This window comes from Rhinatrema bivittatum, chromosome 15, assembly GCF_901001135.1.
Source record: "Rhinatrema bivittatum chromosome 15, aRhiBiv1.1, whole genome shotgun sequence".
NCBI lineage: Eukaryota > Metazoa > Chordata > Amphibia > Gymnophiona > Rhinatrematidae > Rhinatrema > Rhinatrema bivittatum.
This window is the reverse complement of record NC_042629.1, coordinates 80,857,553-80,879,508: the sequence shown is the minus strand read 5'-3', so window position 1 is coordinate 80,879,508 and position 21,956 is coordinate 80,857,553. Positions and strand designations below refer to the sequence as shown.

Sequence of the window (21,956 nt, the reverse complement as noted above, 5' to 3'; positions counted from 1 at the left end):
CAAACAATTTGCAACAACCTTTAACAAAACTGTTCTTTATATTTCAGTGTATTTACAGATAAAACAAGAAGGCTCTAGCACTAAACTTTCAAAAGGGAAACTTTGATAAAATGATAAAAACAGTTAAACAAAAAAAACCTGAAAGGTGCAGCTACAAAGGTAAAGAGGGCAACAGATGTGGGCATTGTTATATATATATATATACATCTGGACTGTGCTTTCATGGTGGCGCTATTGGGTGGGAAACCGGCAGCGATCGCACCGCGGCGGTGCGATCGCTGCCGGTTAGCGCAGGACACCCCCCGCCTCCATTAGTGCAATTTTCTAAAGTACGGCAGGCCTGCGATACGTTATAAAGTGAGGCCCTTCATTTGTCCCGTTTTCAAGCTTGAAAAGAGAAGAGAGATGTGAGCGTTGGAAAGAAATACCCCCTGAGGCAGATGGACGATTGAAACATGATATCGTGTCGGGGTTGGATCAGACTTTGAATGACAGGATAAGGAGAGTTATTGTGTGAAGCTCAGGACATATTGCTTTGAAAAAGTGGGACTTTGTGATAATTTAAATATTTTATTTATTTATTTAAAAGATTTTATATACCGCAAATTGGGCAAAGAACTGACCGGCTAAGCGGTTTACAAATTAAAAGTGAATAATATAAACAAAACATCACCAGCCCGCACCCCCTCTGAGGATTCTAACATCCCGGCTGATAACATCACCAGCCCACACCCCCTCTGAGGATTCTAACATCCCGGCTGATAACATCACCAGCCCACACCCCCTCTGAGGATTCTAACATCCCGGCTGATAACATCACCAGCCCACACCCCCTCTGAGGATTCTAACATCCCGTCTGATAACATCACCAGCCCACACCCCCTCTGAGGATTCTAACATCCCGGCTGATAACATCACCAGCCCACACCCCCTCTGAGGATTCTAACATCCCGGCTGATAACATCACCAGCCCACACCCCCTCTGAGGATTCTAACATCCCGCCTGATAACATCACCAGCCCACACCCCCTCTGAGGATTCTAACATCCCGGCTGATAACATCACCAGCCCACACCCCCTCTGAGGATTCTAACATCCCGGCTGATAACATCACCAGCCCACACCCCCTCTGAGGATTCTAACATCCCGTCTGATAACATCACCAGCCCACACCCCCTCTGAGGATTCTAACATCCCGGCTGATAACATCACCAGCCCACACCCCCTCTGAGGATTCTAACATCCCGTCTGATAACATCACCAGCCCACACCCCCTCTGAGGATTCTAACATCCCGGCTGATAACATCACCAGCCCACACCCCCTCTGAGGATTCTAACATCCCGGCTGATAACATCACCAGCCCACACCCCCTCTGAGGATTCTAACATCCCGGCTGATAACATCACCAGCCCACACCCCCTCTGAGAATTCTAACATCCCGTCTGATAACATCACCAGCCCACACCCCCTCTGAGGATTCTAACATCCCGGCTGATAACATCACCAGCCCACACCCCCTCTGAGGATTCTAACATCCCGTCTGATAACATCACCAGCCCACACCCCCTCTGAGGATTCTAACATCCCGTCTGATAACATCACCAGCCCGCACCCCCTCTGAGGATTCTAACATCCCGTCTGATAACATCACCATCCCGCACCCCCTCTGAGGATTCTAACATCCCGTCTGATAACATCACCAGCCCGCACCCCCTCTGAGGATTCTAACATCCCGTCTGATAACATCACCAGCCCGCACCCCCTCTGAGGATTCTAACATCCCGGCTGATAACATCACCAGCCCACACCCCCTCTGAGGATTCTAACATCCCGGCTGATAACATCACCAGCCCACACCCCCTCTGAGGATTCTAACATCCCGTCTGATAACATCACCAGCCCGCACCCCCTCTGAGGATTCTAACATCCCGGCTGATAACATCACCCGCCCACACCCCCTCTGAGGATTCTAACATCCCGGCTGATAACATCACCAGCCCGCACCCCCTCTGAGGATTCTAACATCCCGGCTGATAACATCACCAGCCCACACCCCCCTCTGAGGATTCTAACATCCCGTCTGATAACATCACCAGCCCACACCCCCTCTGAGGATTCTAACATCCTGGCTGATAACATCACCAGCCCACACCCCCTCGGAGGATTCTAACATCCCGTCTGATAACATCACCAGCCCACACCCCCTCTGAGGATTCTAACATCCCGGCTGATAACATCACCAGCCCACACCCCCTCTGAGGATTCTAACATCCCGTCTGATAACATCACCAGCCCACACCCCCTCTGAGGATTCTAACATCCCGTCTGATAACATCACCAGCCCACACCCCCTCTGAGGATTCTAACATCCTGGCTGATAACATCACCAGCCCACACCCCCTCGGAGGATTCTAACATCCCGTCTGATAACATCACCAGCCCACACCCCCTCTGAGGATTCTAACATCCCGTCTGATAACATCACCAGCCCACACCCCCTCTGAGGATTCTAACATCCCGGCTGATAACATCACCAGCCCGCACCCCCTCTGAGGATTCTAACATCCCGTCTGATAACATCACCAGCCCACACCCCCTCTGAGGATTCTAACATCCCGTCTGATAACATCACCAGCCCACACCCCCTCTGAGGATTCTAACATCCCGTCTGACACATCACCAGCCCGCACCCCCTCTGAGGATTCTAACATCCCGGCTGATAACATCACCAGCCCACACCCCCTCTGAGGATTCTAACATCCCGTCTGATAAGATCACCAGCCCACACCCCCTCTGAGGATTCTAACATCCCGTCTGATAACATCACCAGCCCACACCCCCTCTGAGGATTCTAACATCCCGGCTGATAACATCACCAGCCCACACCCCCTCTGAGGATTGTAACATCCCGGCTGATAACATCACCAGCCCACACCCCCTCTGAGGATTCTAACATCCCAGCTGATAACATCACCAGCCCACACCCCCTCTGAGGATTCTAACATCCCGTCTGATAACATCACCAGCCCACACCCCCTCTGAGGATTGTAACATCCCGGCTGATAACATCACCAGCCCACACCCCCCTCTGAGGATTCTAACATCCCGTCTGATAACATCACCAGCCCACACCCCCTCTGAGGATTCTAACATCCCGTCTGATAACATCACCAGCCCACACCCCCTCTGAGGATTCTAACATCCCGTCTGATAACATCACCAGCCCACACCCCCTCTGAGGATTCTAACATCCCGGCTGATAACATCACCAGCCCACACCCCCTCTGAGGATTGTAACATCCCGGCTGATAACATCACCAGCCCGCACCCCCTCTGAGGATTCTAACATCCCGGCTGATAACATCACCAGCCCACACCCCCTCTGAGGATTCTAACATCCCGGCTCTGTGTGATAACATCACCAGCCCACACCCCCTCTGAGGATTCTAACATCCCGGCTGATAACATCACCAGCCCACACCCCCTCTGAGGATTCTAACATCCCGGCTGATAACATCACCAGCCCACACCCCCTCTGAGGATTCTAACATCCCGGCTGATAACATCACCAGCCCGCACCCCCTCTGAGGATTCTAACATCCCGGCTGATAACATCACCAGCCCACACCCCCTCTGAGGATTCTAACATCCCTGCTGATAACATCACCAGCCCACACCCCCTCTGAGGATTCTAACATCCCGTCTGATAACATCACCAGCCCACACCCCCTCTGAGGATTGTAACATCCAGGCTGATAACATCACCAGCCCGCACCCCCTCTGAGGATTCTAACATCCCGTCTGATAACATCACCAGCCCACACCCCCTCTGAGGATTCTAACATCCCGTCTGATAACATCACCAGCCCGCACCCCCTCTGAGGATTCTAACATCCCGGCTGATAACATCACCAGCCCGCACCCCCTCTGAGGATTCTAACATCCCGTCTGATAACATCACCAGCCCACACCCCCTCTGAGGATTCTAACATCCCGGCTGATAACATCACCAGCCCACACCCCCTCTGAGGATTCTAACATCCCGTCTGACACATCACCAGCCCGCACCCCCTCTGAGGATTGTAACATCCCGGCTGATAACATCACCAGCCCACACCCCCTCTGAGGATTCTAACATCCCGGCTGATAACATCACCAGCCCACACCCCCTCTGAGGATTCTAACATCCCGTCTGATAACATCACCAGCCCACACCCCCTCTGAGGATTGTAACATCCCGGCTGATAACATCACCAGCCCACACCCCCTCTGAGGATTCTAACATCCCGGCTGATAACATCACCAGCCCACACCCCCTCTGAGGATTCTAACATCCCGGCTGATAACATCACCAGCCCACACCCCCTCTGAGGATTGTAACATCCCGGCTGATAACATCACCAGCCCACACCCCCTCTGAGGATTCTAACATCCCGGCTGATAACATCACCAGCCCACACCCCCTCTGAGGATTCTAACATCCCGTCTGATAACATCACCAGCCCGCACCCCCTCTGAGGATTCTAACATCCCGTCTGATAACATCACCAGCCCACACCCCCCTCTGAGGATTCTAACATCCCGGCTGATAACATCACCAGCCCGCACCCCCTCTGAGGATTCTAACATCCCGTCTGATAACATCACCAGCCCACACCCCCTCTGAGGATTCTAACATCCCGTCTGATAACATCACCAGCCCACACCCCCTCTGAGGATTCTAACATCCCGTCTGACACATCACCAGCCCACACCCCCTCTGAGGATTCTAACATCCCGGCTGATAACATCACCAGCCCACACCCCCTCTGAGGATTCTAACATCCCGGCTGATAACATCACCAGCCCACACCCCCTCTGAGGATTCTAACATCCCGTCTGATAACATCACCAGCCCACACCCCCTCTGAGGATTGTAACATCCCGGCTGATAACATCACCAGCCCACACCCCCTCTGAGGATTCTAACATCCCGGCTGATAACATCACCAGCCCACACCCTCCTCTGAGGATTCTAACATCCCGTCTGATAACATCACCCGCCCACACCCCCTCTGAGGATTCTAACATCCCGGCTGATAACATCACCAGCCCACACCCCCTCTGAGGATTCTAACATCCCGTCTGATAACATCACCAGCCCACACCCCCTCTGAGGATTCTAACATCCCGGCTGATAACATCACCAGCCCACACCCCCTCTGAGGATTCTAACATCCCGTCTGATAACATCACCATCCCGCACCCCCTCTGAGGATTCTAACATCCCGGCTGATAACATCACCAGCCCACACCCCCTCTGAGGATTCTAACATCCCGGCTGATAACATCACCAGCCCACACCCCCTCTGAGGATTCTAACATCCCGGCTGATAACATCACCAGCCCACACCCCCCTCTGAGGATTCTAACATCCCGTCTGATAACATCACCAGCCCACACCCCCTCTGAGGATTCTAACATCCCGTCTGATAACATCACCAGCCCGCACCCCCTCTGAGGATTCTAACATCCCGTCTGATAACATCACCAGCCCACACCCCCTCTGAGGATTCTAACATCCCGTCTGATAACATCACCAGCCCGCACCCCCTCTGAGGATTCTAACATCCCGGCTGATAACATCACCAGCCCGCACCCCCTCTGAGGATTCTAACATCCCGGCTGATAACAACACCAGCCCGCACCCCCTCTGAGGATTCTAACATCCCGTCTGATAACATCACCAGCCCACACCCCCTCTGAGGATTGTAACATCCCGGCTGATAACATCACCAGCCCGCACCCCCTCTGAGGATTCTAACATCCCGTCTGATAACATCACCAGCCCACACCCCCTCTGAGGATTCTAACATCCCGTCTGATAACATCACCAGCCCGCACCCCCTCTGAGGATTCTAACATCCCGTCTGATAACATCACCAGCCCACACCCCCTCTGAGGATTCTAACATCCCGGCTGATAACATCACCAGCCCACACCCCCTCTGAGGATTCTAATATCCCAGCTCTGTGTGATAACATCACCAGCCCACACCCCCTCTGAGAATTCTAACATCCCGTCTGATAACATCACCAGCCCACACCCCCTCTGAGGATTCTAACATCCCGGCTCTGTGATATAACATCACCAGCCCACACCCCCTCTGAGGATTCTAACATCCCGTCTGATAACATCACCAGCCCACACCCCCTCTGAGGATTCTAACATCCCGGCTGATAACATCACCATCCCGCACCCCCTCTGAGGATTCTAACATCCCGTCTGATAACATCACCAGCCCACACCCCCTCTGAGGATTCTAACATCCCGGCTGATAACATCACCCGCCCACACCCCCTCTGAGGATTCTAACATCCCGTCTGATAACATCACCAGCCCGCACCCCCTCTGAGGATTCTAACATCCCGTCTGATAACATCACCAGCCCACACCCCCTCTGAGGATTCTAACATCCCGTCTGATAACATCACCAGCCCGCACCCCCTCTGAGGATTCTAACATCCCGGCTGATAACATCACCATCCCGCACCCCCTCTGAGGATTCTAACATCCCGGCTGATAACATCACCAGCCCACACCCCCTCTGAGGATTCTAACATCCCGGCTGATAACATCACCAGCCCACACCCCCTCTGAGGATTCTAACATCCCGTCTGATAACATCACCAGCCCACACCCCCTCTGAGGATTCTAACATCCTGGCTGATAACATCACCAGCCCACACCCCCTCGGAGGATTCTAACATCCCGTCTGATAACATCACCAGCCCACACCCCCTCTGAGGATTCTAACATCCCGTCTGATAACATCACCAGCCCACACCCCCTCTGAGGATTCTAACATCCCGTCTGATAACATCACCAGCCCACACCCCCTCTGAGGATTCTAACATCCCGTCTGATAACATCACCAGCCCACACCCCCTCTGAGGATTCTAACATCCCGTCTGATAACATCACCAGCCCACACCCCCTCTGAGGATTCTAACATCCCGTCTGATAACATCACCAGCCCACACCCTCCTCTGAGGATTCTAACATCCCGTCTGATAACATCACCAGCCCACACCCCCTCTGAGGATTCTAACATCCCATCTGATAACATCACCAGCCCACACCCCCTCTGAGGATTCTAACATCCCGGCTGATAACATCACCAGCCCACACCCCCTCTGAGGATTCTAACATCCCGTCTGATAACATCACCATCCCGCACCCCCTCTGAGGATTCTAACATCCCGGCTGATAACATCACCAGCCCGCACCCCCTCTGAGGATTCTAACATCCCGTCTGATAACATCACCAGCCCACACCCCCTCTGAGGATTCTAACATCCCGGCTGATAACATCACCAGCCCACACCCCCCTCTGAGGATTCTAACATCCCGTCTGATAACATCACCAGCCCACACCCCCTCTGAGGATTCTAACATCCCGGCTGATAACAACACCAGCCCACACCCCCTCTGAGGATTCTAACATCCCGTCTGATAACATCACCAGCCCGCACCCCCTCTGAGGATTCTAACATCCCGGCTGATAACATCACCAGCCCGCACCCCCTCTGAGGATTCTAACATCCCGGCTGATAACAACACCAGCCCACACCCCCTCTGAGGATTCTAACATCCCGTCTGATAACATCACCAGCCCACACCCCCTCTGAGGATTCTAACATCCCGTCTGATAACATCACCAGCCCACACCCCCTCTGAGGATTCTAACATCCCGTCTGATAACATCACCAGCCCGCACCCCCTCTGAGGATTCTAACATCCCGGCTGATAACATCACCATCCCGCACCCCCTCTGAGGATTCTAACATCCCGGCTGATAACATCACCAGCCCACACCCCCTCTGAGGATTCTAACATCCCGTCTGATAACATCACCAGCCCACACCCCCTCTGAGGATTCTAACATCCTGGCTGATAACATCACCAGCCCACACCCCCTCGGAGGATTCTAACATCCCGTCTGATAACATCACCAGCCCACACCCCCTCTGAGGATTCTAACATCCCGTCTGATAACATCACCAGCCCACACCCCCTCTGAGGATTCTAACATCCCGTCTGCTAACATCACCAGCCCACACCCCCTCTGAGGATTCTAACATCCCGTCTGATAACATCACCAGCCCACACCCCCTCTGAGGATTCTAACATCCCGTCTGATAACATCACCAGCCCACACCCCCTCTGAGGATTCTAACATCCCGTCTGATAACATCACCAGCCCGCACCCCCTCTGAGGATTCTAACATCCCGTCTGATAACATCACCAGCCCACACCCCCTCTGAGGATTCTAACATCCCGTCTGATAACATCACCAGCCCACACCCCCTCTGAGGATTCTAACATCCCGTCTGATAACATCACCAGCCCACACCCCCTCTGAGGATTCTAACATCCCGTCTGATAACATCACCAGCCCGCACCCCCTCTGAGGATTCTAACATCCCGGCTGATAACATCACCAGCCCACACCCCCTCTGAGGATTCTAACATCCCGTCTGATAACATCACCAGCCCACACCCCCTCTGAGGATTCTAACATCCCGGCTGATAACATCACCAGCCCACACCCCCTCTGAGGATTCTAACATCCCGTCTGATAACATCACCAGCCCGCACCCCCTCTGAGGATTCTAACATCCCGGCTGATAACATCACCAGCCCGCACCCCCTCTGAGGATTCTAACATCCCGTCTGATAACATCACCAGCCCACACCCCCTCTGAGGATTCTAACATCCCGTCTGATAACATCACCAGCCCACACCCCCTCTGAGGATTCTAACATCCCGTCTGACACATCACCAGCCCACACCCCCTCTGAGGATTGTAACATCCCGGCTGATAACATCACCAGCCCACACCCCCTCTGAGGATTCTAACATCCCGGCTGATAACATCACCAGCCCACACCCCCTCTGAGGATTCTAACATCCCTGCTGATAACATCACCAGCCCACACCCCCTCTGAGGATTCTAACATCCTGGCTGATAACATCACCAGCCCACACCCCCTCTGAGGATTCTAACATCCCGTCTGATAACATCACCAGCCCACACCCCCTCTGAGGATTCTAACATCCCTGCTGATAACATCACCAGCCCGCACCCTCTCTGAGGATTCTAACATCCCGTCTGATAACATCACCAGCCCACACCCCCTCTGAGGATTCTAACATCCCGGCTGATAACATCACCAGCCCACACCCCCTCTGAGGATTCTAACATCCCGTCTGATAACATCACCAGCCCACACCCCCTCTGAGGATTCTAACATCCCGGCTGATAACATCACCAGCCCACACCCCCTCTGAGGATTCTAACATCCCGGCTGATAACATCACCAGCCCACACCCCCTCTGAGGATTCTAACATCCCAGCTCTGTGCGATAACATCACCAGCCCACACCCCCTCTGAGGATTCTAACATCCCGGCTGATAACATCACCAGCCCACACCCCCTCTGAGGATTCTAACATCCCGGCTGATAACATCACCAGCCCACACCCCCTCTGAGGATTCTAACATCCCGGCTGATAACATCACCAGCCCGCACCCCCTCTGAGGATTCTAACATCCCGGCTGATAACATCACCAGCCCACACCCCCTCTGAGGATTCTAACATCCCGGCTGATAACATCACCAGCCCACACCTCCTCTGAGGATTCTAACATCCCGGCTCTGTGTGATAACATCACCAGCCCACACCCCCTCTGAGGATTCTAACATCCCAGCTCTGTGTGATAACATCACCAGCCCACACCCCCTCTGAGGATTCTAACATCCCAGCTCTGTGTGATAACATCACCAGCCCGCACCCCCTCTGAGAATTCTAACATCCCGTCTGATAACATCACCAGCCCACACCCCCTCTGAGGATTCTAACATCCCGGCTGATAACATCACCAGCCCACACCCCCTCTGAGGATTCTAACATCCCGGCTGATAACATCACCAGCCCACACCCCCTCTGAGGATTCTAACATCCCAGCTCTGTGTGATAACATCACCAGCCCACACCCCCTCTGAGGATTCTAACATCCCGTCTGATAACATCACCAGCCCACACCCCCTCTGAGGATTCTAACATCCCGTCTGATAACATCACCAGCCCACACCCCCTCTGAGGATTCTAACATCCCAGCTCTGTGTGATAACATCACCAGCCCACACCTCCTCTGAGGATTCTAACATCCCAGCTCTGTGTGATAACATCACCAGCCCACACCCCCTCTGAGGATTCTAACATCCCGGCTCTGTGATATAACATCACCAGCCCACACCCCCTCTGAGGATTCTAACATCCTGGCTGATAACATCACCAGCCCACACCCCCTCTGAGGATTCTAACATCCCGGCTGATAACATCACCAGCCCACACCCCCTCTGAGGATTCTAACATCCCAGCTCTGTGTGATAACATCACCAGCCCACACCCCCTCTGAGGATTCTAACATCCCAGCTCTGTGTGATAACATCACCAGCCCACACCCCCTCTGAGGATTCTAACATCCCGTCTGATAACATCACCAGCCCACACCCCCTCTGAGGATTCTAACATCCCGGCTGATAACATCACCAGCCCACACCCCCTCTGAGGATTCTAACATCCCAGCTCTGTGTGATAACATCACCAGCCCACACCCCCTCTGAGGATTCTAACATCCCAGCTCTGTGTGATAACATCACCAGCCCACACCCCCTCTGAGGATTCTAACATCCCGTCTGATAACATTACCATCCCGCACCCCCTCTGAGGATTCTAACATCCCAGCTCTGTCTGATAACATCACCAGCCCACACCCCCTCTGAGGATTCTAACATCCCGTCTGATAACATCACCAGCCCACACCCCCTCTGAGGATTCTAACATCCCGGCTGATAACATCACCAGCCCACACCCCCTCTGAGGATTCTAACATCCCGGCTGATAACATCACCAGCCCACACCCCCTCTGAGGATTCTAACATCCCGGCTGATAACATCACCAGCCCACACCCCCTCTGAGGATTCTAACATCCCGGCTGATAACATTACCAGCCCACACCCCCTCTGAGGATTCTAACATCCCAGCTCTGTGTGATAACATCACCAGCCCACACCCCCTCTGAGGATTCTAACATCCCGTCTGATAACATTACCATCCCGCACCCCCTCTGAGGATTCTAACATCCCGTCTGATAACATCACCAGCCCACACCCCCTCTGAGGATTCTAACATCCCGGCTCTGTGTGATAACATCACCAGCCCGCACCCCCTCTGAGGATTCTAACATCCCGGCTGATAACATCACCAGCCCGCACCCCCTCTGAGGATTCTAACATCCCGGCTGATAACATCACCAGCCCGCACCCCCTCTGAGGATTCTAACATCCCGGCTGATAACATCACCAGCCCGCACCCCCTCTGAGGATTCTAACATCCCGGTTGATAACATCACCAGCCCGCACCCCCCTCTGAGGATTCTAACATCCCGGCTGATAACATCACCAGCCCACACCCCCTCTGAGGATTCTAACATCCCGGTTGATAACATCACCAGCCCGCACCCCCCTCTGAGGATTCTAACATCCCGGCTGATAACATCACCAGCCCACACCCCCTCTGAGGATTCTAACATCCCGGCTCTGTGTGATAACATCACCAGCCCACACCCCCTCTGAGGATTCTAACATCCCGTCTGATAACATCACCAGCCCACACCCCCTCTGAGGATTCTAACATCCCGTCTGATAACATCACCAGCCCGCACCCCCTCTGAGGATTCTAACATCCCGGCTGATAACATCACCAGCCCGCACCCCCTCTGAGGATTCTAACATCCCGGCTGATAACATCACCAGCCCACACCCCCTCTGAGGATTCTAACATCCCGGCTGATAACATCACCAGCCCACACCCCCTCTGAGGATTCTAACATCCCGGCTGATAACATCACCAGCCCGCACCCCCTCTGAGGATTCTAACATCCCGGCTGATAACATCACCCGCCCACACCCCCTCTGAGGATTCTAACATCCCGGCTGATAACATCACCAGCCCACACCCCCTCTGAGGATTCTAACATCCCGGCTGATAACATCACCAGCCCACACCCCCTCTGAGGATTCTAACATCCCAGCTCTGTGCGATAACATCACCAGCCCACACCCCCTCTGAGGATTCTAACATCCCGGCTGATAACATCACCCGCCCACACCCCCTCTGAGGATTCTAACATCCCGGCTGATAACATCACCAGCCCACACCCCCTCTGAGGATTCTAACATCCCGTCTGATAACATCACCAGCCCACACCCCCTCTGAGGATTCTAACATCCCAGCTCTGTGTGATAACATCACCAGCCCACACCCCCTCTGAGGATTCTAACATCCCGGCTGATAACATCACCCGCCCACACCCCCTCTGAGGATTCTAACATCCCGGCTGATAACATCACCAGCCCGCACCCCCTCTGAGGATTCTAACATCCCGCCTGATAACATCACCAGCCCGCACCCCCTCTGAGGATTCTAACATCCCGCCTGATAACATCACCAGCCCACACCCCCTCTGAGGATTCTAACATCCCGGCTGATAACATCACCAGCCCACACCCCCTCTGAGGATTCTAACATCCCGTCTGATAACATCACCAGCCCACACCCCCTCTGAGGATTCTAACATCCCAGCTCTGTGTGATAACATCACCAGCCCACACCCCCTCTGAGGATTCTAACATCCCGTCTGATAACATCACCAGCCCACACCCCTCTGAGGATTCTAACATCCCGGCTGATAACATCACCAGCCCGCACCCCCTCTGAGGATTCTAACATCCCGCCTGATAACATCACCAGCCCACACCCCCTCTGAGGATTCTAACATCCCGGCTGATAACATCACCAGCCCACACCCCCTCTGAGGATTCTAACATCCCGGCTGATAACATCACCAGCCCACACCCCCTCTGAGGATTCTAACATCCCGTCTGATAACATCACCAGCCCACACCCCCTCTGAGGATTCTAACATCCCGTCTGATAACATCACCAGCCCACACCCCCTCTGAGAATTCTAACATCCCGTCTGATAACATCACCAGCCCACACCCCCTCTGAGGATTCTAACATCCCGGCTGATAACATCACCAGCCCACACCCCCTCTGAGGATTCTAACATCCCGGCTGATAACATCACCAGCCCGCACCCCCTCTGAGGATTCTAACATCCCGTCTGATAACATCACCAGCCCACACCCCCTCTGAGGATTCTAACATCCCGGCTGATAACATCACCAGCCCACACCCCCTCTGAGGATTCTAACATCCCAGCTCTGTGCGATAACATCACCAGCCCACACCCCCTCTGAGGATTCTAACATCCCGTCTGATAACATCACCAGCCCACACCCCCTCTGAGGATTCTAACATCCCGGCTGATAACATCACCAGCCCACACCCCCTCTGAGGATTCTAACATCCCGTCTGATAACATCACCAGCCCACACCCCCTCTGAGGATTCTAATATCCCAGCTCTGTGTGATAACATCACCAGCCCACACCCCCTCTGAGGATTCTAACATCCCGGCTGATAACATCACCAGCCCACACCCCCTCTGAGGATTCTAACATCCCGGCTGATAACATCACCAGCCCACACCCCCTCTGAGGATTCTAACATCCCGTCTGATAACATCACCAGCCCACACCCCCTCTGAGGATTCTAACATCCCGTCTGATAACATCACCAGCCCACACCCCCTCTGAGGATTCTAATATCCCAGCTCTGTGTGATAACATCACCAGCCCACACCCCCTCTGAGGATTCTAACATCCCGTCTGATAACATCACCAGCCCACACCCCCTCTGAGGATTCTAACATCCCGGCTGATAACATCACCAGCCCACACCCCCTCTGAGGATTCTAACATCCCGTCTGATAACATCACCAGCCCACACCCCCTCTGAGGATTCTAACATCCCGGCTGATAACATCACCAGCCCACACCCCCTCTGAGGATTCTAACATCCCAGCTCTGTGCGATAACATCACCAGCCCACACCCCCTCTGAGGATTCTAACATCCCGTCTGATAACATCACCAGCCCACACCCCCTCTGAGGATTCTAACATCCCGGCTGATAACATCACCAGCCCACACCCCCTCTGAGGATTCTAACATCCCGTCTGATAACATCACCAGCCCACACCCCCTCTGAGGATTCTAATATCCCAGCTCTGTGTGATAACATCACCAGCCCACACCCCCTCTGAGGATTCTAACATCCCGGCTGATAACATCACCAGCCCACACCCCCTCTGAGGATTCTAACATCCCGGCTGATAACATCACCAGCCCACACCCCCTCTGAGGATTCTAACATCCCGTCTGATAACATCACCAGCCCACACCCCCTCTGAGGATTCTAACATCCCGGCTGATAACATCACCAGCCCACACCCCCTCTGAGGATTCTAACATCCCGTCTGACACATCACCAGCCCGCACCCCCTCTGAGGATTCTAACATCCCGGCTGATAACATCACCAGCCCACACCCCCTCTGAGGATTCTAACATCCCGGCTGATAACGTAATGCTCTTTCAGTGCAAAACCGGAAATGCCTCCCACGGCTCACTATAGGCATTTTAATACATTAATGAAGTCAGAGAAATGAAATATTTGTCCTTTGGCTTTTTTATTAGCGTTTTACTCACCTTTTGATACAGCTTTCAGTTATCTGTTTGAACTTTTTTTTGCAGATATATTAATTAATATCCACTTTTGTGTGCTGTAATTCTCCTGATATTTCTCTGACTTCATTAATGTATTTAAATGCCTATAGTGAGCCGTGGGAGTCATTTCCGGTTTTGCGCTGAATGAGCGTTACGGTGTCTTTCTGTCCTGCACTTCCCTGGCATTTATAGAACTTGACATTAAAGTTTTCTATGTTGGTAAGTGTATTTTTGGTGCTCTAAGTCTGCCCTGCTTATTAACGATGGTTTCACATTTAAAATGTTAACGCACTGAGTTACTGTGTATCTCCCTATTTGTGGGTTTTTAGTTTCATTGTGTGCTTGTTACTATGTTGCCTAAACGTGGCATTCAGTTTTGTTTTAAGAATCACAGTGCCTAAGATACTCAATAGATTTTTCCAGTACTATTCATTCATTGCAACTGGTTTTGTTGTGCTTGTTTTTTAGCACAAACAGTGAAGGTGTTTGCTGGATGCAGGCTACCTTGGCATCGCCTGCTATAGGTATTTATTTACATTTTTAGGTGCACACTCAATTATGTTATGTCAGTTATGATTTTATTTCCACAATTAATATTATTCATCTATACATTCTCATAACTGAAATCATACATCCATTAGTTTGAGTTGAATTAAAGTTGTCTTTTGCTTTTTTTAAGCACATTTTGACATTTTTGTATCTGTTTATAAAATCATAAAAAATGATAATTATAATAAATAATAATGTGTTGGTATACATGGCTTTATATGTCTTAAATGTTTGACATGTTTTTAATGTATTTATATGTATTTATTTGTTTTTACATGTTTTTATATGTGTTTCATTAGCCCCTGAAGCAGCTCTTTCGAGCGAAACTCGGCCTTAGTCGGGCTTTTTTGATGCATAGTGCTGAATAAAGAACTAAGAATCCTTGGTGTTCTTTTTTCTTGGTTGCTACTGCAATATTGGACCGGTTCCCGGTTTGCTTTTTTGGATCTCCCAATTGATACACATGCTAGGCTTTTAAACTTCACCTTACAGTCTCCTAAAATTTGATTGCATGCATGTAAAACAGTATTTACATATAGAAACTTTTAAAAGCAAACACAACAAATGGGTATTCAAAATGAACATGTCTGAGCCAAAAATAAATCAAGTGTAAAAATGTCCAGTGCATATCCCTAAAAATTAAATTAAAATAATTTAGAAATTCAAAATACAACCCACATATGAATGGATCTTGTGTAATGAACCTATGAGGTATGAAAGGTACCTCTGGAGAGCTCCCTTCTGTAAAGGTTGTGGACCCTTGGTGCTGTGGTAGAGTTGGCTCAACCTACAGGGAAAGTCCTATAGGTCCCCACTAAGAGCTGGTGGGCCTAAGCTGGGAGAAACTTCACCTCTACCTGTCGCTTTTCCCTCAGATTCTAGGAGCCGGCAGGTCTTAGGTACTGGAGAGCACGAGGGTCCGTGGAAGTCCAGGCTAAGGTCAGTCACATGTGAGCAGGACAAAGGGAAGACGCAAGGCTGGAACGCAGCAACTCACATTACAAGTAGACTGTAGTCGAGTCTTTGCTGAGGAGGAGTGAGGGAGACATGGGAAACCCTTAACAGGGCTGAGTAGATGTATTTTCCTACCACAGAGCCTTTAAGGGGTGGGAGGTCCGGCACACACACGCTTAGGGGGAGCCAGGGCAGGAGCCATGTTGTTGGTGTCTCAACGCAGACGGAGGGGGTCTGCCTGTTCTGGAGGCCTGGTGAGTGGCGAGCCATGAAATGCGTCATCTCCTGACCTGCACCCTGCCCAGAGCGTTCCCTTTCCACAGCAAGAGACTGAAAAACAAACATTCATTTCTCCCATTCTTATAAAAAGAAATCTTACTGTTTCCAAGAGTCTCCCATGTAAGATCATTGTGTAGTTCTCATGGATGTATTTATCTTCCCAGTCCTATAGTTAAAAAGACAAAACTATCAGTCTTACTGATACGGCACTTTAGGATTAAGAGGTAGAAAGAAATGCAGTCTCTGAGTTCCCTTCAAGCTTGTGACCCATCCTCCCAGCCCTACCCCAGTGAAAACAGCCACATCACCTTTGGATTGCTGAAAATCTGCCAGAGATCATTATGAAGGTGATTTGTCTGGTAATTATCCAAGGAAAGGATGTTCCCAAATTCCTCTCTGTTTGTCAGAAACATGAAGACTCCCTGCAGAAAATCACAACCCATAAGCGGGAGAGGGGCTTGTATGGATTAGCAAGTCAAGCACAAACTCTTGGCAATGTCCAGTGTCTTCACAGGTGCCAGCAGTTAGCCCTAGCAAACATTTGATTGAACATCATTTGCTTAATTTACATTTATTTAACCTGGCCATCATTTTACGTTTGTGCCCATGTAAAAGGCTTTTATTAATTAATTAATTCTAGGTTATTATTGATCTCAGGACACTTAATAGCAGATACTGACCTCTTTCCGGACATTATAGCAGAAAGCCATGTCAGGGTCCATCTTGCTGCTATGATACAGGTCTCTGCGATTGAGCTCAGACCTCAGAGTGCTCCCCTTTACCAGATAGACACCCGAGACGTAAGGCACATTCCAAACACCTCTAAGATCATACATGGGAGACAATTATAGCTGCAAATGTAGGTAGGAAATGCTTAATATTCTAAGCTTGTCTAAGATTGAAGAACCAAGAGTAAATCAGGCACTTACTGGAGAGTTTACCCAGAGACTCTGAACCTTTTCCCTGTGGTAACTGCCATAGTAATACATCCATTACTCATCTCAAATGATAGGATAGCCCATCAAGATTGTGCTTGCCTTAATAAAAACTTTTTTTCCTTGTGTTGCTAGACAACCAGATAACCTTTGATCCAATTTTAGATAACCAGACTCAGTTATTGACTTACATAACACGCACTGCAATGAATTTAAATCAAGAATTACTGCATCGATTCTCTGGAAATGCACAGCTGAGATGAATTTCTTTAGAGTATTTTGGTTGTATTTGTAATGTAACTGGTAAAAGGCAATGCTTTCCTCTAGATTTGTGAGGAAGAGAAAGCAGAAGGTGCTGCTAGCTTAGCTGAGAGTCTTTTTCAAACTGCAGAAATCCTTATCAAGGTACAACTATTCCAGGGTACCATGAATCTAAATGACAAACAATCCTGAGTCAGGAAATACAAAATAGTAAGTGTCCACTCAATGCAGCTCTAAGGACCTATCTGAGCAGGTATTACATATTCTGAAACTAAGTTAAACAATACAAGCACAAGACCAGGGTGGCACTACAATAAGAGAATAAATAAAAGGTACACTGTGGTATACAGAAAAAAATATAGTTACTCACATTCTCTGCCATTGTACAATATCCACATAATCCTCTGAGCGGGCATAGAAACCATCTACACCTAAGGCAGACCAAAAATTCGACCACATCTTTCCAGGATGGCTAACCATGGGGGCAATAATGGATCTGTGGTAAAAAAAAAAAAAAAAAGCAGCAAGAGACCAGATCAATGATATATATCATTAGTGCACTAAACGTGTTAGCAAGATAGTTTAAAATTGGTTTCTGAATGAAGGGCTCCTTTCATAGCAAAGTGATCTATCCAGACCCACCAGACTAAGATAACAAAAATAACCACAGATGAGTAAGGGATCCCATTACAGAAAAACTAGATAAGGGAACCTCACTAGAGATGTGAATCGTGTCCTCGATCGTCTTAACGATCGATTTCGGCTGGGAGGGGGAGGGAATCGTATTGTTGCCGTTTGGGTGTGTAAAGTATCGTGAAAATCGTTAAAATCGTGAGCCGGCACACTAAAACCCCCTAAAACCCACCCCCGACCCTTTAAATTAAATCCCCCACCCTCCCGAACCCCCCCCCCCCCAAATGCTTTAAATTACCTGGGGATCCAGCGGCGGTCCGGAACGGCGGCGGTCTTATTTCTTGCTCTACTTAATTTTTTCCCTAATATATTTCATTAGCTTAGTTCCAGCTGAGTTTGCCCAAAGGTGGCTAACTGCACTGTTTGTGTTAGACAGGTTTATCCAACTCCCGTGTCCCGCTTCTCTTAAGGAAATCAAAGCTGCATCTGTGCTTTAAATTACCTGGGGATCCAGCGACGGTCCGGAACGGCGGCGGTCCAGAACAGCCTCCTGCAATTGAATCGTGTTGTCTTCAGCAGGCGCCATTTTCCAAAATGGCGGCGCAAAATGGCGGCGGCCATAGACCAACACGATTCGACTGCAGGAGGTCGTTCCGGACCCCCGCTGGACTTTTGGCAAGTCTTGTGGGGGTCAGGAGGCCCCCCCCAAGCTGGCCAAAAGTCCCTGGGGGTCCAGCGGGGGTCCGGAAAACGATCTCCTGCCACAAATCGTTTTCCGTATGGAAAATGGCGCCGGCAGGAGATCGATTGCAGGAGGTCGTTCAGCGGGGGTTCCGGACCGCCGCTGAACGACCTCCTTCGGCCCCAGAATACGCGCGGGCAGGGTAAGGATTCGGCCCCAGAATACGCGCGGGCAGGGTAAGGATTCGGCCCCAGAATACGCGCGGGCAGGGTAAGGATTCGGCCCCAGAATACGCGCGGGCAGGGTAAGGATTCGGCCCCAGAATACGCGCGGGCAGGGTAAGGATTCTGCCACAGAGATGTGATCCCAGGGTTCCCATTACAAAGAATGTAGTAAGATGAAAAATGGATCTTGATACAAAAAAGGAATTAAAGTACTAAGACAAATCAGGATGGGCTCTTATGAGAAGAGATTTGTACAATTTTAGCCAATAAAACTGCAGGAATCACTTGTTTTGTTCCATGAGGATTTTCAAGGTATCCAAATTGTTCAGGGAAATTTCTGCATCAAGACTGAAGTAATATTCACAGTCCGAGTCCTGTCGGCACATGTCCCTGAAAAGAAAAGGCATAACGTTTATATCCATACCAGGAAAGGGATGAGTGGAAAAACATAGCCAATAGACAGACAAATGAGAGGATACCAGGTATATTTTAAAAGCCTAATGCACACATTAATTAGGGGATGCATGAAGACGTCAGGCTCGTGCACGCCTAGTGGATTTCAAAAGCCGCTGAGATGTACACATATTTCCCGCTGCACGCACATCTCAAAAGTATTCAAGAAAGGGGCATGGTGGGGGCAGGGCATGGGCATTTCAGGGCGTGATCCAAAGATGTGCCTGTAAATAATGACGCAATCTGACGTGTAACTTTACTTCTGCTATGGATGTTGTGTAACTTAAAATTAGGCAGATCTGCGGGGTTTTAAGTGTTGGGACTAACTGGAGGGGAGGCAAGTGAAGGCTATCAAACCAAAGGGGAGTTGGAGGACCTCTTTCTTCACTGGGTGAACTGGCAATGAACTGGTAAAACTGGGAATGGCATCAGCACGCACCCCTTTTAAAATCCTGATTTACGCAGTTGAAACGGGATTGCATGCACATGTACACGCCCACTTAAAATTTGTCACATATGTGCGTGCAAATTATTCCAACAAATGATGGGCTAGTGAAAGTGAGCAAACAACTTGAATCAAGACTAATCTTTCATCTACATGTTGAAAGATTTTTCAATAATTAAAACTTGGATTTTCAAATGTGAAAATGGAAGAAAAGACCTCAGACCCCCCCCGTCATATCTTGTTCATTGAACCTAGGACATGTCGTGTTGTTTATAATCAGTCAGAAAAACCTCCAACCATCCAATAATCTTTATTCTACCCAAAACATTTTCTATAATTTTCTATATTTTCTATATAAAGAGAACTTAGCATATTTCTTTTCTTCAAATGAATAAAAACTGTCCTGTCAATCTGCCACTGATGTTGTCCAATCGTTTCGCCAACTAGGCTGCCTCAGGGCGGAACTGTAAAAATAAACAGTTCTTTATAATATTATAAATATGAAATCTTAACAGATTTTTTTAAATTCTCTAGTTTTTATTCACATCCACAACATTCATTACCAGAGCAGAGCGCTCTCACTTAGATTTCAGTATCAATGTCCAAAAACGCCGGCGCATGCGCCTTATATGTAAAGAGCCTGGACATGCGCTATTAAGTACAGATCAAATCAATAAAAGAATTCCATTCAAGCATGGTGTTTGGCACATGGGGCTCTAAAGTTTTCTACAAGACCCTTCTTTGATTAATGATTCCCAAAACAGTCATGTCTGAATGGTCAGAAATATCAGCACTATATAAGAGATGGATATGTGTGGTGTTAGTAAAAATGAAAGGATACCTCGAGGACTCTGTATATACAAAGAGCCTAAACTTTTTTGTTGAAGGTGGAATTCCATCTTAAACAAATGTTCACTATACTTAATGATATTAATTATTAAATCATGGTGCCTTTCAAGGAGAGGTCTTCTCAGCAATTCAAACTTGCAGTCTTTGAAGATGATATTTTGTTTCATATTGTGGTTCCTTCAACTTCCCTTAGAGTTGTCCTGGAAGAACTTGCTCTATATGATCGGTCAGCAGGGTTGAAGTTAAATTTGGACAAGTGTGAAGCACTGCCTACCGATGATATTGTTTGATATGGGAGGGGCTATTCCCTAAGCGTTGGGTCTCTGATTCTTTTATGTATCTGGGTATAATTTTGCATAGAGATCTGGGTCATTTATATCAGATCAATTTACAAAAATTGCTTGACGAATCTGAGAGGCTACTACATAGTTGGCAGGACTTTCCATTGTCTCTGGCAGAGAGGGTTAACCTCTTTCAAATGATTATTTTGCCAGAATGGTTGTATATGTTTAAAAACGTTCCCTGCTCCTTGCCCAGACGTCATCTGGATGGAAAAATTACTAAGAAGTTATTTCTGGAAAGAGGGTAAGCCTCGTATCGCCTTAATGAACATCATGCGTTAGTGAGAAACTGGGGGTTTGGGGTTGGTGGACCTTCGGCTGTATAATGTGGCTTGTAATCTGTGCCATGTAGCCGATAGGCTTCTGGGAACTCAATTCTATACCCCGCTCCTTTTGGAAGACATGTTGCTTACTCCCTTGGGGTTAGGATATATTCTTCATTCCAAGCTTTCAGTGCTACCTACCCAATATAGACAGAGCCCACTGGTGGCTCCATTAGTACAGACCTGGAGATTTCTTTGTCGTTGTATGCAGTGGACTGGCATGTGTCTCAATTCTTGCCTTTAACAGGCAACACAGCCATTCCATCGGGATTATCTCAGCAAA

At 49.6% G+C, this 21,956-nt stretch overlaps 1 protein-coding gene across 4 annotated transcripts in view; it reads right to left on the bottom strand.

The window, feature by feature from the left end:
* PLOD1 (procollagen-lysine,2-oxoglutarate 5-dioxygenase 1) overlaps positions 1-21,956 on the bottom strand; it is a 230,834-nt gene that overhangs the window by 6,837 nt on the left and 202,041 nt on the right. For all 4 annotated transcript variants that reach the window (XM_029579326.1, XM_029579322.1, XM_029579324.1 and 1 more), the window contains 5 exons: positions 19,548-19,652; positions 18,094-18,219; positions 17,208-17,349; positions 16,836-16,949; positions 16,628-16,693 (listed from right to left, as the gene is read on the bottom strand). In XM_029579326.1, coding sequence (XP_029435186.1) covers positions 16,628-16,693; positions 16,836-16,949; positions 17,208-17,349; positions 18,094-18,219; positions 19,548-19,652 — 553 coding nt within the window. The remainder of the gene's footprint in view (positions 1-16,627; positions 16,694-16,835; positions 16,950-17,207; positions 17,350-18,093; positions 18,220-19,547; positions 19,653-21,956) is intronic.